This window comes from Lagenorhynchus albirostris, chromosome 2 (assembly GCF_949774975.1).
Source record: "Lagenorhynchus albirostris chromosome 2, mLagAlb1.1, whole genome shotgun sequence".
NCBI lineage: Eukaryota > Metazoa > Chordata > Mammalia > Artiodactyla > Delphinidae > Lagenorhynchus > Lagenorhynchus albirostris.
In genome coordinates this window covers 105,004,113-105,020,504 of record NC_083096.1, presented here as the reverse complement: position 1 = coordinate 105,020,504, position 16,392 = coordinate 105,004,113, and the positions used below count along the sequence as shown (strand labels likewise).

The 16,392-nt window shown below is 35.1% G+C and overlaps 1 protein-coding gene across 2 annotated transcripts in view; it reads right to left on the bottom strand.

The window, feature by feature from the left end:
* The window catches only part of EVI5 (ecotropic viral integration site 5), a 205,972-nt gene that overhangs the window by 91,427 nt on the left and 98,153 nt on the right, over window positions 1-16,392 (bottom strand). The window contains exons 11-13 of one of the 2 annotated variants that reach the window (XM_060139567.1): window positions 8,173-8,226; window positions 6,286-6,318; window positions 5,587-5,733 (exon numbers count right to left, since the gene is read on the bottom strand). In XM_060139567.1, coding sequence (XP_059995550.1) covers window positions 5,587-5,733; window positions 6,286-6,318; window positions 8,173-8,226 — 234 coding nt within the window. The remainder of the gene's footprint in view (window positions 1-5,586; window positions 5,734-6,285; window positions 6,319-8,172; window positions 8,227-16,392) is intronic. The other variant, XM_060139568.1, reaches the window with a different exon arrangement.

The window sequence follows — 16,392 nt, the reverse complement described above, 5'->3', positions numbered from 1 at the left end:
AAACAGGAAATACAGTTGCCTATTGTTAACTATAGTAACCATGCTGTACATTACATCCCCATGACTTATCTATAACTGGAAATTTCTACCTCTTGACCCCCTTAACCATAATTCACTCACCCTCCCATCTTTTGCAACCACCAATCTGTTCTGTATCTATGAGCTCGGTGGGGTTTGTTGTTTGTTTTTAGGTTCACATATAAGTGGGTCATGTGATATGTGCCTTCTCTATCTGACTTATTTCATTTTGCCCAGCATAATGCCCTCAAGGTCCACCCATGTTGTTGCAAATGGCAAGATTTCATTCTTTTTATTGGCTGAATAATATTCCAGCATGTGCACTATGTGTGTGTGTATTCATGTGTATCATTTACTTTAACCATTCATCCACTGGTGGACACTTAGGCTGTTTCCATGTCTTGGTTATGGTAAGTAATACTGCAATTCTCTGTTCATTTTTAAATTGAGTTGTTTGCCTTTTTGTTGAAAGAGTTCTTTATATATTCTGGATGCTAAACACTTAAATATGTGAGTTTCAAATATTTTCAACTCTGCACGTTGCCCTTTCATTTTCTGGATAATGTCCTTTGATGCCCAAAAGGTTTAATTTTGAAGTCCAATTTATCTGTTTCTCGGTTGTTGTTGTTGCTGTTGCTCATCCTTTTGGTGTCAAAGAATCCATATCTAAGAATCCACTGCCAAAAATCTAAGCTCATGAAAATTTATCCTTACGTGTTTTAAAACCATAAAGATCACCGATCCATTTTGAGTAATTTTTTTAATGTGGTGTGTGGTAGGAGTCAAAGCTCATTTTTTCACATGGTGGTGTCCTGTTTTTCAAGAACCATTTGTTGAAGAGAATATTCTTCCTTATCAAATGGTCTTGGTACCCTTGCTGAAAATCAGGTGGCCATACATGTATGGGTTTATTTCTGAACTCTCAATTTCTATTTCATTGATCTATATGTCTATCCTGTTGCCAGTACCACACTGTTTTGATTATTCTATCTTTGTAGTCAGTTTTCAAATTGGGAAATGTGAGTCCTCCAACTCTGTTCTTTTTCAAGATTGTTTTCACTATTTAGGGCTCCCTTTAATCCCATATGAATTTCAGGATCAGCTTTCCCATTTCTGTAAAAGACTGACAGGGTTGATAGAATTAAATCTATACATCATATTAGGTAGTGTTGACATCTTAACAATATGAAGTCTTCCAATACATGAACATGAGATCTTTCCATTTACTTAAATTTCTTTATACCACTTCACACCTACTACTAGCTACTAGGATGGTTTTTAATAAAAACACAGTAAAGAAAAAAGAAAAGAAAAGAACAAGAGTTGTTGAGGATGTGGAGAAATTAATTGGAACCCTGTACACTGGTGGGAATGTAAAATGGTGCAGCAGCTGTGGAAAATAGTCTGCTGAGTCTCCAAAAAGTTAAACATGAAATTACCATTTGATCCAGCAACTCTGCTTCCAGGTATATACTCAAAAGAAGGGACTCAAACAGATATGTGTATGTTAATGATCACAGCAGTATTATTCATGACAGCCAAAAGGTAGAAACAACCCAAATGACCATAAACAGATGAGTGGATAAACAAAATATATACATACAATGGAATATTATTCAATCACAATAAAAACTAAGGAAATTCTGATATTAATGCAATGCTACAACAAGGATGAGCCTTGAAAGCATTATGCTAAGCGAAATAAGTCAGACACAAAAGGACAAATATTGTATGATTCTTATATGAGTTACCTGGAAGAGGAAAATTCATAGAGACACAAAGTAAACGGAGGTTACCAGGGGCAAAAAGGTGGAGGGGGGGAAGGAGAGTTATTTTTTTTAATGGGTACAAAGCTTCTGTTTGAGATGATGACAAAGTTCTAGAAATATAGTGGTTATTGTTACAAAATATTATAAATGTACTTAGTGTCACTGAACTGTGAACTTAAATGGTAAATTTTATGTTGTGTCTATTTTACCACAGTAAAGAAAAAAAAATTGCCAAAAAGAAAAAAATTGAGTGAATATGTTAAGTGAATGAAGCCAGACACAAAAGCCTCATACCTTACAATTCCATTTATATGAAATTCTAGAAAAGGCAAAACTACAGTGACAGAAAGCAGAGAGGCTGCTGGGATACAGGTGAACTGCAAAGGGACATGAGAGAAATCATGGGGGGTGATGGAAATACTCTACATTTTGATTGTGATAGTGATGGTTATACAACTAATATCAAAACATATCAAACCATACATTTTAACTTTAATTTGATGAATTCTATTACATGTAATTTATACCTTAATAAAATTCATTTAAAATATCAAAAAGAGGGGCTTTCCTGGTGGCGCAGTGGTTGAGAGTCCGCCTGCCGATGCAGGGGACACGGGTTCGTGCCCTGGTCCGGGAAGATCCCACATGCCATGGAGCAACTAAGCCCATGAACCACAACTACTGAGCCTGTGCCCACGAGCCACAACTACTGAGCCCGCGTGTCACAACTACTGAAGCCCGCGCGCCTAGAGCCCGTGCTCCGCAACAAGAGAAGACACTGCAATGAGAAGCCCGCACACCACAAGGAAGAGTAGCCCCTGCTCACCACAACTAGAGAAAGCCCACGCGCAGCAATGAAGACCCAATGCAGCCAAAAAAAATAAAATAAATAAAATAAACAAATTTATATATATAAAAAATATTACCTACATTCCTGAAATACTTCATGTAGGAGACAAAGACCTGTGACACCTCTTTACTTCAACATGAACAGCCATTTTGATACAGTTAGTCACCTATAAAGCCACTTACGTTTACTATTTTCATCTGTATTTCTCTACCTTGTCAAGAATATCATGAGAGACGCTACCAACAACTTGTAAAAAATTTTTGTTTGTTATAGAAACAAAGTTAGTTTGTTATGACTTATGCATAGTAAATTAGCTTTTAGCAAGTAAAAGTCATCTAATTGTTCACAAATCAGATGTTCCAGGAATTTTTAATGAAGCATCAGCAAGGTCACTGATCCTCTTCTGAGATATCTAACCACTATTACCTAACTGCAGTTGCCAACCTCAAAGCCTTTAGCATCTCTTATTTTCTAAAATCCTTTTGCAAAAATAATATTCCTGGGCTTCCCTGGTGGTGCAGTGGTTGAGAGTCCGCCTGCCGATGCAGGGGACACGGGTTCGTGCCCCGGTCCGCGAAGATCCCACATGCCGCGGAGCGGCTGGGCCCGTGAGCCATGGCCGCTGAGCCTGCGCGTCCGGAGCCTGTGCTCAGCAACGGGAGAGGCCACAGCAGTGAGAGGCCCGCATACCGCAAAAAAAAAAAATAATAATAATAATATTCCTATGATCATCTTGCAAGTTACTTTAATATCTAATATCACTTTACTTTGAAACTAGAAATTTAACGAAGACTGTTACTTCACCTATTTTTGTGCATTACTGCTTTATATGTCTGCTTTACAGTTTATTTCAGTTTAGGAGAATGTCTGCTTAGTGAGAAAAAAAAAATGGAAACAAAATCGAAGTAGACATTTGATTTCTACTTGTATCATAGCCCCACAATATGGGTCTATCTTGTCCTTTGAATTAGAGTACAAAGATTCTTTTTGTTACACTTAACTATTTTCAAAAGCTTCAGTTCATTCTGGCTGTTTTTGCTTGCCCACTTAGCTTTTTCATTATAAACCAACATTTTTTATCTTTGATACACATCTATACACAGGTCTTACTATATGAAAAACTATGCAAAGAAACTAATAATTTATGACTCCAATGTATTAAAGACTGTAGCTTATACTAAATGTAAATATAATACTTATCTTTTCCAATAACAAAATCACATTACACTGACTCAGTTCAGCTTAATTCTCAACATGACCCTCCAATTCTGCTTTTCCTATTTTTATGCTTTGATATTATTGACATTTCATACAAAGGCAAAACGAAACCCATCTCTTTAGTACAGTCAGCCCTCCACAGCCACAGCTTCTGCATTTGCAGATTCCACCAACCGTGGATTGAAAATATTCAGGAAAAAAAAATCCAGAAAGTTCCCAAAAGCAAAATTCGAATTTGCCATACACAGACAACTATTTACCTAGCATTTACACAGTATTAGATATTATAAGTAACCTATAGATGACTTAAAGTATATGGGAGGCAGCATGAAGCACTAATGTAGTAGAGACTACAGCAACAATGTGTGTGAATATGAATTTTTAAATATTTAACATACAATATAAATGTTTATAATGAAATACTCATATACCAATAGCAATTCCAAGATTTAAAGGGAAAAAATACACAATCTCAATTTGTTTCACATTGTGCTACTCTTGTATATATGTTCAAAGCTATACTTCAAGAATTTTCATTATAAAAACATATTTACTAAGTGCAAAAAATTTAAAAAAAGTATATGGGAGGATATATGCAGATTAAATGCAAATACTATGCCATTTTACAAAAGGGACTTGAGTATACAAGAATTTTGGTATCCTCAGGGGTCCTGGAACCAGTCCCCCACAGATAACAAGGGATGAATGTATTCTCTTACCACTCTGCTATTCATTTTTTTGTAATCATATTCAATTAACATTAATAGGAAAAATTTTGTTTTTTTTTTCAAATACCAATTTCTTTTTGCTTTTAGTTTTCTGCTTTTCATACTCAGATGATAATGTTTCTTAGTTTTTCTGAATAAAAATAACATCCAACCTTGAAGTCATTCTATTTGCCTTTCAGACCTATATAGATCTAGGTTTACCACAACTTTTTCCACCTGTTACAATCCAACTCCTACTTGAAAACAGAAAACTGAAACAAGAAATAATATCTTTTCAAAGATAAACAGCTGGCTTTCTTTTTAACTCTCATATTCTTTATTAATATCACACTTGTCTGAATTTGCCAATGGAAAATAATATCTAAGTTACAAAAGATACCTGAGGATAGCTGTACAATCAGAAGCTGTTTAGTAATCTTAGTTAACATAATATTTTAAAAGTCCATTTTTTTCATTTTCACAACTTCTCTCTTCTTGAAAAAAATGTAAGCATATAACTGAACCCATAATTTAATGTCTTGATGTAAGAAGACTATAGTATTTCGTAAGATATAAATCACCATATTATCAAAGACTTAAATGAGATAGCTACATATTTTCTACATGTTGGGTAGTACCTCGTGTACACAATTAACAAAAACTATCAGAAGATTTAATAATTACCCATGGAAAAATATCTTTTGTAAATAAACAGATTTCTAAAACCTAAAAAGCAGGTCTGACATACATCACTTATTTGCTGTGACTTAAAATATAATGTAAGGAAAGAAAACATTACCTAATTCTAACAAAACTGTGTAGACAGAAAAAAAAAATGTTAGAACAAGGAGTCTTTAGGCCACAATAAGACCTGTAAATATTACAGAACTTAAAATTGATTAAGAATTCAATTAAAGTAGAAAACAAAATTGTTTAAAACAAGAGCACACAAGTTGTGCTTTAAAAAAAAAGTTTAAAGGAAGGGGATGAGAAAGGTGAGAAAAACCACTACCAGACTCCTTACCCATTGCTGTTGGTGCTGGAGCTTCCTGATGGTATTTTCAGCTTGCTCCAGTTTAGCACTGGCCTCATCACTCTGCTGTTTGATGTTGGCCAACTCCCGTTTTATGAGGTAGTTTTCCTCAGCCTCCTGGGCTCTTGTCACTTGTCCCTTAGGACATAATTTTTTTGTGTGTAAAGCAATTTAGGATAGATTCAAGAAAGACTGCCTTTGTGAGGTTTAGTTACTTACTTTGACATGTTAAAAAAAAAAAAAGATCACCTCAGAGAACAGAACAGCCTGAGTAATTATTAGCCAGCAGCTCATTATTGCTCCAGCAAATTTTGGGAAACCAAATGAAAAATTCATCTGATAATCTTAAGAACAATTCTTCTTTCAGTCAATAAAAATTCAATTCATGCAATATTATTGTACATGCAGGACTAATGTTTTCAATGAATAGTGGTTAATTTCGCAGAATCCACTGATTGCCATTTTGGAATAAACTTTAAAATAAGGTTAGCTCTAAAACGTGCAAAAGATGGGTTTATTTTAATAAAGATAACACACTATTATCAAAAATTAAGTTTACACCCATAGATACCACCCCAAAAATTATTTCTAGATAAATGCATGTAAAATTGCATGCATTAAAATATGAATTTCTAGGTTTAGGACTTTCCTTAGATGTTAGAGAAAATGCTTAAAAAAAAAAAACTATACCTGTATCAATCTATCTGCCAAGGAAGCACTTTCCTACAAAAGGAAAAATTCAGATAGAAATATAAGAGAAAGAAACAAAATAAAGGTGATAAAATTAGGAATAAGAAGAAACAACGCATACCCAAATTCCACCTACGTTTCACTGTAATTAAGATGGACATTTAGATTTTAAAACTATTTTTTATTGCATGTGTTTCTATTCTTAAAAAAGAATATATCAAAATAAGGATAAACTGCAGAAAATCATGTGCTTCTAGAAGAGATCAAACACAAATTCCAAGAGGGTTTTCATTATTTGGGACAAGCTAGTATCTTCTTTTTAAAGCATACTTTAAGTATTTTTAGCGTCAGCCATATTGTCAAATCATTTATATGAAAGGGAGAAGGAATTTGAGTAAGCAATATCACTTCTGAAGAGTGACAGCAATTTGTGCAACAGCAACTTCCAAAGAAGCAAAGCAAGGAAAATATGACAAATGAAATTAATGAGCTCAACCATAATAAACTCTAGCAATAACTGAGTAAGTAAACATTTCAGTTACAGACTTTAATTGGTATCTAAGTATTTACAGAATTCTAAGTGCTAAAGAACACACCTAGGCCATCTAAGCCAGTAAAAAGGTACTTAATTTTCTAGAAGCAAAATCCAAACTTAACTCTTTCAGACAGCACCTTTATTATTCTTAAGGTTCAATGAAATAAAAATGCTTTCTCTGTGAAAATGTCTTACTCCAAAGATAAAAGACCACCTAGGAAGATGTACATTTTACTATAAACTGAGTGTTTAGTGGAAAAAATATATATTGATAAAATCAAAATGACTTAAAAACAATTAAGCTCAACCTTTTTGCAGTCACCAAAAAAGCAGAATTATCTTCAAACTCTAATAAGATGAAAGAAATATATCCTTAATATAATGTACCTGCAATTATTATATAACAAAAATATACATGTAACAAAGATCCTGTCCTTCTGCCATGCTATTTAATATGAAACCATCAATATTTTCAAACAAAAGATAAACATGCAAATAATCTATATCTTCATTCATTTAATTCCTAAATATTGACCTGTAGACTTTCAGGGAAGATTTTAAGATACTTGGCAATATCATGAGGACTATTTTTTAAACTACTAACTTTCATTTTTGGTAAAAAGAAACAAACAAAAAAAAAACCCAAAACAGTTTGTGAATTCAGATGTTTCTCCTTTAATAAACCAAAACTCTTAGGCTATACTTCTATTACTTAATACATTCTTATAGCATCAGGAACAAGACTACGAAAGACACTACATCAAAAGCACAATAAGAAAAATAATGCAAGATTGACACATTTACCCAGTTATTTTATATGAAACAGAGAGGAAGAGGTAACAAGCAGTATCAAAATAATTCTAAGAACCAAAAGTTTAGTCACAATTCCTGTGTTGAAAATCAACAAACATCATGGTGAATTTTTATGTAAAAAATCAGTCAGTCATTTTGACTAAACTTAAAGCAATCCTAGGCCTTAAAGAAATCACTGCCACATTTAATATATGGCTCAACAGGGCAACATTTGAAATTCATCTTTAAAATACTACACAGAATGGATCCTCAATTAGGTTACCCCTAAAGAACATACTTTTCAGAGATTATGTAACAAAAACAAATGACATCACTATGTTACTCTAATAATCTCAGTTTGAAACTTTAACCTTAAGAGTTCAAGGACTAGTAATGATCAATTTTTATTGACAAGTTATTTAGTTAAGTAGTAAGCTATGTAAGCTAAGCAGTCAATACCACAACTTCAGAGACATGTGCCAGATTTCTTGAGCCTTTATTTAAAATAGAAAAATTATTGTGCATTCAACTGAAGTTTACATAAGTAGCAATTTACTTACTTTTTCTAATGTTTCAATGTGCTGTTTTAATAGTCTATTTTCTGTGCGTAACCTCTGCAGAAAAAGAAAACAAACAAAGGTTTGCTTGCAAACATTCCTGAGAAGGAAAAATGACAGTCGATAAAATGTACCACCTTTTATAAGTAGGAAAGAGTCCAAGAAATGGCTACATTATCATCTGTGAAATTCTTAAAGGCTCAGAGTAAGAAATGCATGGCAAAGGAAACGACCACATTCATCATTCCAGCTGTGACTGAATTTTAAATATAAGCTAGAATATATACAAAATAACCCCTTCCTTTTCTGTACCTAGCATAATGACTCATAATCAGTATTTTCTTTTTCTTTTTTTCCTGGCTGCGCCTCACCACTTGCAGGATCTTAGTTCCCCGACCAGGGATGGAACCCAAGCCCTCAGCAGTGAAAGCGCAGAGTCCTAACCACTGGACCGCCAGGGAATTCCCAGTATTTTCTTATATGTCTTAATATCCCTATTAGATAGAAAAGATTCTAACTCATTTATCTCCTACAAAGACTACACAAATAATATTCAAATGTCTATCAAATAAACAAGAAATCTGAAAAATGCATGTTCATAGGATAAATATCAAATTGTCAGTTTAGAACTAGATCAGCCTCCATTTATGTGTTATATATGCCAAGTTGCAAAGTTCCATTCTGAAAATATGAAGAATAAGTTATTTTCATTGAATGATTTATCATGAGTTGTTTTCAATTTAAGAAAATTACTAGCATTTTCTTGTAGTTAAAAGAGTAAAACCAGATTAAAAAAAAAAAAACACTTCACCTAATTGCTCAATGCCCAACTCCCAAAACCCTGTCAAATTACTGCTATTAAGTATTAAATCTAAAACACCCTACATTATAAACTGGTGCAGCCACTATGTAAAACAGTACGGCGGTTCTCAAAAAAACTAAAAATTGAGCTGCCATATGATCTAGCAATCCCACTCCTGGGCATATATCAAGACAAAACTATGATTTGAAAAGATACACACAGGCCTTTGTTCATAGCAGCACTATTTACAATAGCCAAGACATGGAAACAACCTAGATGCCCATCGATAGATGAATGGATAAAGAAGATGTGATACACACACACACACACACACACACACACACACACACACACACACACACACAATGGAATACTACTCAGTCATAAAAAGAGAATGAAATAATGCCATCTGCAGCAACACAGATGGACCTAGAGATTATCATACTAAGCAAAGTAAGTCAGAAAGAGAAAGACAAATACCATGATATTACTTATATGTGGAATCTAAAATATGACACAAATGAACATATCTACGAAACAGAAACAGACTCACAGACATAGAGAACAGACTTGTAGTTGCCAAGGGGGAAAGTGGGGTTGGGGAAGGATGGATTGGCAGTTTGGGATTAGCAGATGCAAACTACTATATATAGGATGGATAAACAACAAGGTCCTACTGTATAGCACAGGGAACTACAGTTCTTTCCTGTGACAACATAATGGAAAATAATATGAAAAAAACAAAACACTCTACGTTAAAAAATCATCTCCTTTTTGTATAGTTCACCAATATAAGTTATCCCTTCATTTTGCCATCATTATAATTTCAAACTCCCTCTGACCTTTTTGTACCAATTTGCTCTAGAGTGCAATCCAGCCTTCTTCCAACCCTGCCTTCCTCTAAATTCCTGCTAAAAATGTCTTCCTCAGAAAATTCTTCTATTAATTCAACCTATTAATTTGCCAGTAAAGACTAAATATAGTTTATATGACATATAAAATCTCAGAACAAAGCAAATAAAAGACTATGAATTATTGTTGTCTTATTAAGTGGACCACAAATTGGAATAAATCTTATTTATTACAAAGACAGTTTGCAAATTAAATATTTTTGCTCTATTCACTAGAATATATTTGGATGAATTGAAATAGATATTACTTTATGTGTGATCTCAAGCTACAAAATAGTTTGAGAAAAAGAAAGTATTTCTCATTTTTTTGCTACTCACATTATGTATAGCATAATGGTCTACACAAATAAGCAATTATTAAATGCTCTTAAAGTCTGGAAAGCCAAAGAAATAAATGTGATTCTCAAAATCTTCTCAACATATTTCATGAAAAAAAAAGTAGCATTTTGTTTTTCTAAAAGACTTAGGAAGTTAAGTTCAACCAGACAACTGAGTGAATAAAGTTAATATTTCAATAGAAATAATGCTTAAAATTTAAAACTAAAAACATTCACTTGGATTTCCCTCCCCACCCCCTTTAAATCTTCTGAAATTTTGCTATAAAAACCTGAATTCATTTTCCCCCCAAACACCTACACAAATGTCTTAATACCACTTTTTAAATAAATAATCAATTCCTTATTTGTGTGATACCCACTTCATTATGAGTTGAAAAATATAATAGACTTTACAGTTATTAAAGACTGTTTCAGGGTTACCTTCACAGTATTTTGGTAATTAGAGCTTTGTAATCTCTTTTAACATCTGTTATAGGTAATTTTCCCCCTTCTTATATTGTGTTTTTTATCCTCCGCAAACCTTTACTAGTAGACTAGTAGTTTAGAGACTGGGTTTTGAAATGAGGTAGGTTTAGGTTCAAATCCTCACTGTACAATTAACACCTGTGGATATCACTCAGTGCCCTGGAATCTCCATTTCCTCAACTAGAAAATTACACTAATAAAACCTACAATGATGCTGCAAGAATTCAACGAGATAGCATACTGCCTAATATATACCAAATACTTGGTTAATGATAAGCATCGCTGTAATATTTTTAAAGTTAGGGCATGAATATAATTTTATTACTTTTGTCTATTTTTTAAAATAATTATTCTTTAGATTGTTTTTATACAACACGTAGTTATTTTTGTCTCTCCCCTTTACTCATCCTTTAAAAACACCCTTTGCAAAGTTTTTTCGGTGTTCGTTAGGTTTTACACTATTTTTCATTTAGGCTATTCTTAAATATGCTTTTTAAAAAAATTAGTTTAATTAACTAATTAAATTTTGGCTGAATTGGGTCTTCATTGCTGCACGAGGGCTTTTCTCTCTAGTTGTGGTGAGTAGGGGCTACTCTTCACTGCGGTGCATGGGCTTCTCATTGGGGTGGCTTCTCTTGTTGTGGAGCATGGGGTCTAGGCACGTGGGCTCAGTAGTTGTGGCTCGCACGCTCTAGAGAGCAGGCTCGGTAATTGTGGTGCATGGGCTTCGTTGCTCTGTGGCATGTGGAATTTTCCTGGACCAGGGCTTGAACCCAGGTCCCCTGCATTGGCAGGCGGATTCTTAACCACTGTGTCACCAGGTTAGTCCCAAATATGCTTTTATCTTTATTTCAAATTGAATTTCTTTTTTCCAAGATACTTTTGAAATGTTTATTGCTGCTATATAGGAAAGTTAATGACTAAAATCTATCACTTGACTGATTTCTCATTGATTTTTTTTTTTTTTTTTTTTTTTTGCAGTACACGGGCCTCTCACTGTTGTGGCCTTTCCCATTGCGGAGCACAGGCTCCGGACACGCAGGCTCAGCGGCCATGGCTCACAGGCCTAGCTGCCCCGCTGCATGTGGGATCTTCCCAGATCAGGGCACGAACCCGTGTCCCCTGCATCGGCAGGCGGACTCTCAACCACTGCGCCACCAGGGATGCCCTCTCATTAATTTTTGAGTATCCTTGCTTTTAATCACATTTCCTAGAATTAATTAAAAAGGTGTTTTCTAAACTTTAAAGTGAAAACCACAAAGAGAAAGAGCAACAGATACATACACTTAAAAAGAGAGACTTTTTTGACCTACCAAATTAGAAAAGAAAATGAGACTAAGGGTGAGAACAAGAATGAAATATCTAATGTACGCAAGGTATTAGTGAAATGGAAACGCTGCCAAGAACATATCCTGGAAATATTCTTTAGGAAATTTACTTAGTGCATATTGAATGTCGTAAAAATGCTAATATCCTATAATTCAGTAATTCTACTTTTTACAACTGACTACAGAAATAGAAGGTACCACAAAACTTTATATACAAAGATGTTAACATAAGCATTATTTTTTAATGATGAAAAACGAAAAACAACCTAAATATGCCAAAATAGGGGAATCTCAGTTTCAAACAAACCACTCTATTCTTTCCAGCTTACTCATTTTATGAAGTAACCCAAACTCAATAATCCTCCTTCTTGTTGGGATAATCCATGGATCCTACCAACTTTTCACTGTCTCTCACTGCCTGATATCCTCTCTTCCCAAACAAAGTTTAATTTCCAATCATTGCAGACTTTCCCTTGCTTTTATCCCCCTGTCCCTTCTCTTCTTTAGTAGTGAGCATACTTGCCTGGGAAACCACTAGTCTGGGTCAACACACTGACAACTCTTGAGTCTGCACCTCAGCCAGTAAATATGACCAAAGAAAAATAAAACGGTAAAGTTTATTTCAATTAACAATCACTAAATTCAGTTGGACTCTTAATGCATCCTAGAATAATGTGTTTCCTTAGTCCATTCCTTCTCTCACCTTCTTAGATCACTATTTCATACTTTCTCCTCTGTCTTCAAACCAGCAACCCTCCACCCTACTGTCACTCTCAGATGATAATCTTGTTTCTGATTTCAGTGAAAAAACTGAAGCAATCACAACAGAACTTCACAACATCCCACAACCAACATCTTACCTACATTTTTGCCCATATATTTTACATTCTCTCTTGTTCTTTTTTAAAAATATATATATTTATTTATTTATTTATTTTTGGCTGCATTGGGTCTTCGATGCTGCACACGGGCTCTCTCTAGTTGCAGTGTGCTCATAAGATGTGGCTGTTTGGGTATTGATTCTTTTTTTGAGCCGGGGATACTCTTTGTTGCGGTGCACAGGCTTCTCATTGTGGTGGCTTGTCTTGTTGTGGAGCATGGGCTCTAGGTGCGTGGGCTTCAGTAGTTGGGGCACGCAGGTTTCCATAGTTGTGGCTCACTGGCTCTAGAGAGCAGGCTCAGTAGTTGTGGTGCACGGGCTTAGCTGCTCCATGGCATATGGGATCTTCCCAGACCAGGGCTTGAACCCGTAGCCCCTGCATTGGCAGGCGGATTCTTAACCACTGTGCCACCAGGGAAGTCCCTTTTCTTTAGCATTTGACACAGTAAATGCCTCTCTTTCTGAAATACTCTTTTCTCTTGGCTTCTAGAACATTATATTTCCCTGGTGTTCTCCTACTTTGCTGATTGGCTCTTGGTCTTCCTAACTTTTAAATGTTGGCTTACTCTCAGGCTTAATTCTTGTACTCTTCTGTTTTATCTACATCCATTCCCCAGGTAATCTCATCTACTCTTATGGCTTTTAATATGATCATGTCAATAACTGTCAGATTTTTATTTCCAGCTTGTCCTCTCTTAACTCCAACTTTAAATAAAGTCCCCTACATACGAACCTTCAAGTTGTGAACTTTCAAAGATTTGAACATGCGTTCTTAAAACTGCAGCTTGCCCTCCGTCTCTTATTGCTGACAATCCTTCAGCTCTACCATCTTCCACCTCCTCTCCCTCCTCCAGTCAGTAATTCTTCTTGCCTGTTCACTCAAAGCCAGCCCCTGTATGCCAGCTGTGGTACTGTACTACTGTACTTTTCAAGGTACAGTACTATAAGATTAAAAATGTTTATTTTTTTGCTTGTTTCTTTATGTAACATTTGTGTGAGAAGCATTATAAACCTATTACAGTACAGTACTACATAGCCGACTGTGTTAGTTGGGTACCTAGGCTAACTCTGTTGGACTTTACAAACAAACTGAACTTACAAATGCGCTCTTTGAACAGAACTCGTTCGTACACAGGGGACTTACTGTATTTCGAGGAGCTACTTGAACAGCTCCTGGGCATTTCATACTTAATATAACCAAAACTGGGGCTCTTGGTATTCCTCCTGTAGACTTTCCCATTGCAGGTACTGGGAACTGCATTCTTCTAACTGCTCAGGCCAAAGTCCTTGATTTCTGTCCCTCTGACACCTCCACAATCAGCTATACCTTTAAAACCTATTCAGAATCTAATAATTTCTTAACACTTCAGTCCAAGGCACCACCACCCCTTGCCTGCTTTCTTCACCAGCTTTCTACTTAATATCCCTGCTTCTGCTCTTACCCCCTGCAATATACTCTCAACACAGCAGCCAGAAGATACACTGAAAACTTAAGTCAGATCTTGTCCTTCTCTACTGAAAACCCCAGTGGCTCACCAGAGTAAAAGCTAAAGTCTTCACATGTTCAGCAACTCCCTACATTATCTGCAATGTGCAACACCTTACCTCCTTTCACTTCCCTCATCTTCATGTTGTCCCATCACTACTCCTCATCAGCATGCTCCTGACCAGACCCTGCTCTCCTTATACATCGAGCTCCCTCACTTCCTTCAGGTCTTTATTCAAAGGTAACCTGGTCAACTTCTCTAAACTTTTAATCCGAACACTATCATTTTATTTTCCCTTCCCTAAGATATTTTTTTCCTCTGTTTAACACTTATCACCATCTAAAACACTGTACATTTTACTTATTGTCTGATTTCCATACTAGAGTATATAGTACCACAAGGGCAGGAATTGGTCTGTTTCATAAACACATATCAAGTGCCTAGCACAGTGTTTGGGCATGTAGCAGGCACTGTAAATATCTGTTAAATGAATGACTTCTTAAATAAATTAAGCTATTATATCCCCATTGGATTTTATTAAGTAGCTATTCATTTTTTAATGAAAAGTTGGGCATCCAAATCCTTCCTACATCACAATACATTAAAGTCTCTCTTGCAAAGTAGTAGTGTGTATACACTGAAGAACATGTATGGGTCTAAGACTAACCCAAATCAGAGTTCAAACTCTTGACTTCTACCACTTTCTGTCAGTATGACCACTAGCTTATTATCTGAGCTTTCTGAACCTTAGTTTCTTCATAGAAAGATAAACAACCCTTTCATAAGGTTACTGGAAGAATAAAAGGAGATAATGTACGTAAATTATCCTTCATATATTAAGTGTTGAATAAATGTGTCAGTACTAGTACTTTATATTGATTGTTCAATATAATTCCTGGATGACTTAGATAATACTTGTCATGTTTTTTTATGTTAGGCAGTGAAAACACAGATGTTTTTATATTACGCTCTAGTTTTCAGCATACCTGGAATATTCCTAATTTTTGAAATAAGAAAAAATATCCAAATTCTGACTAAAAACCAGTCAGAATTTCTAACTCCTCTTCACAGGGCTTAAATCTCTATACCCCAAAACATAAATGTAAACATAAATTCATATGTCTATCTTAAATAGAGTAGGGGATAAAGGCTCTTCCTTTTTTAAAGATCTGTGGTTTATCCCAATATAAGCTAGAATCTTAATATTTCTTACCTCCTCCCCCTCAGGTGGAACATCAAGAGATTGGAAGAAGATACTGACAAAGGTGTTTCTATTAACAAAAAATTTCACACAGTAAAATGTAAGATCTACCGTATGAAATCGTTATTATCAAAATCTTCCTGTAATACTTTCAGAGAAGGAATGGAAAATACTTTAAAGTCACCGTCTTGATCAGGGAGCTGACAGGTATAATTCCTAGCGTAAAGGTCACTGACCCGAAGGTCAAACCTTAAACACATGTCACAGCATCAAAGGCTGATTTTTACGTCTATATCAAAACATCACATAATTATGATCATACTACTTGCGTAAAGAACAGCGTAAGATTATCTCCCTGAAGGCTTTTGAGGAGAACCAAGGCAAGAAAGTACTAGTTTAACAGAATTCATTCCCTTGTAAAAGGGCCCTTGGGGAAGGGGAAGGGAATTGAATAAGTAAGTGACATTTCCCAAAGAAGAGAGAGGCTCCATGATACATGGCTAATTAATTGTAAATAAGGTGGTCTTCTGGTTGGGAATGAGATGAATTGCCAGGTCCAGCTTAAAAATCAGACATATGCAAACATGAAGTTAAAAAAGTAGAGTTACACAAAAATTGTTTTGGCTTTGCCCTTCAGAGGGCAGGAGGAATGAAGAAAGGAATGAAAATGGTACAAGAGTAAAAAAAGAACTATGTGGAAACAAGATTTTATAAAAGGAACTATCTCTGAGATCAGCGTATTTATTTACCCAATGCACTCCACTAACTTTTTAAACTTCCCCCCCCCAGATTCTTCTCTATAAACAACTTT